The sequence below is a fragment of the Nothoprocta perdicaria genome, unplaced genomic scaffold (assembly GCF_003342845.1).
Source record: "Nothoprocta perdicaria isolate Ctin4 unplaced genomic scaffold, notPer1 scaffold_101, whole genome shotgun sequence".
NCBI lineage: Eukaryota > Metazoa > Chordata > Aves > Tinamiformes > Tinamidae > Nothoprocta > Nothoprocta perdicaria.
Window position 1 is genome coordinate 2,714,483 of NW_020454106.1, and position 795 is coordinate 2,715,277.

General features: G+C 60.0%; 1 protein-coding gene across 1 annotated transcript in view; it reads left to right on the top strand.

Moving 5' to 3' along the window:
* The first annotated feature begins 460 nt into the window (after nt 1-460).
* CLU (clusterin) overlaps nt 461-795 on the top strand; it is a 7,060-nt gene continuing 6,725 nt past the window's right edge. Inside the window, exon 1 of the mRNA XM_026041142.1 lies at nt 461-467. Coding sequence (XP_025896927.1) covers nt 461-467 — 7 coding nt within the window. The remainder of the gene's footprint in view (nt 468-795) is intronic.

Below are 795 nucleotides of genomic sequence, written 5' to 3' on the forward strand. Positions count from 1 at the left end.
CTTCCCTTCCCTTCCCTTCCCTTCCCTTCCCTTCCCTTCCCTTCCCTTCCCTTTTCCTGGGATGGGGGGGTCCCTATGGGGCTGGAGTTTCCCACAATGCCCTGGGGCAGCGCAGGGATGGGGCAGGCAGGAGCGGCACAAATTTGGGTTGAAACTGAGGGATTTTGGGTGCTGGCACTGCCAGGCACGGGGCCAGTGACATTTTTATTGATGGTGGCCATGGGGCTGGTAGCCACCGTGTGGGGCTGGTAGCCACATTGCGGCTATGGCCCCTGGCATGGGGCTAGCAGGGCTGGCAGCCGCATTGTGGCTATAGACCCTGGCACAATGCCATGGCTGGTAGCCACATTGCTGGGCTGGTAGCCACATTGCAGCTCCAGCCCCTGGCATGGTGCCATGGCTGGTAGCCACATTGCGGGGCTGGTAGCCACATTGCAGCTCCAGCCCCTGGCATGGTGCCATGGCTGGTAGCCACATTGCAGGGCTGGTAGCCACATTGCAGCTACAGCCCCTGGCATGTTGCCATGGCTGGTAGCCACATTGCGGGGCTGGTAGCCACATTGCGGGGCTGGTAGCCACATTGCAGCTACAGCCCCTGGCACGGCACCAGGTAGTCCTGCAGTGACCAGCCCAGCACATGATGCTCATGGGCTAGCAGTCCCACGATTGCTAGCCCATTGCTTAGTGCTGGATTTGGGTTAAAGAGGGCTAGCAGCCCCACAGTTACTAGCCCATTGCTTAGTGCTGGATTTGGGTTAAGGAGGGCTAGCAGCCCCACAATTACTAGCCCATTGC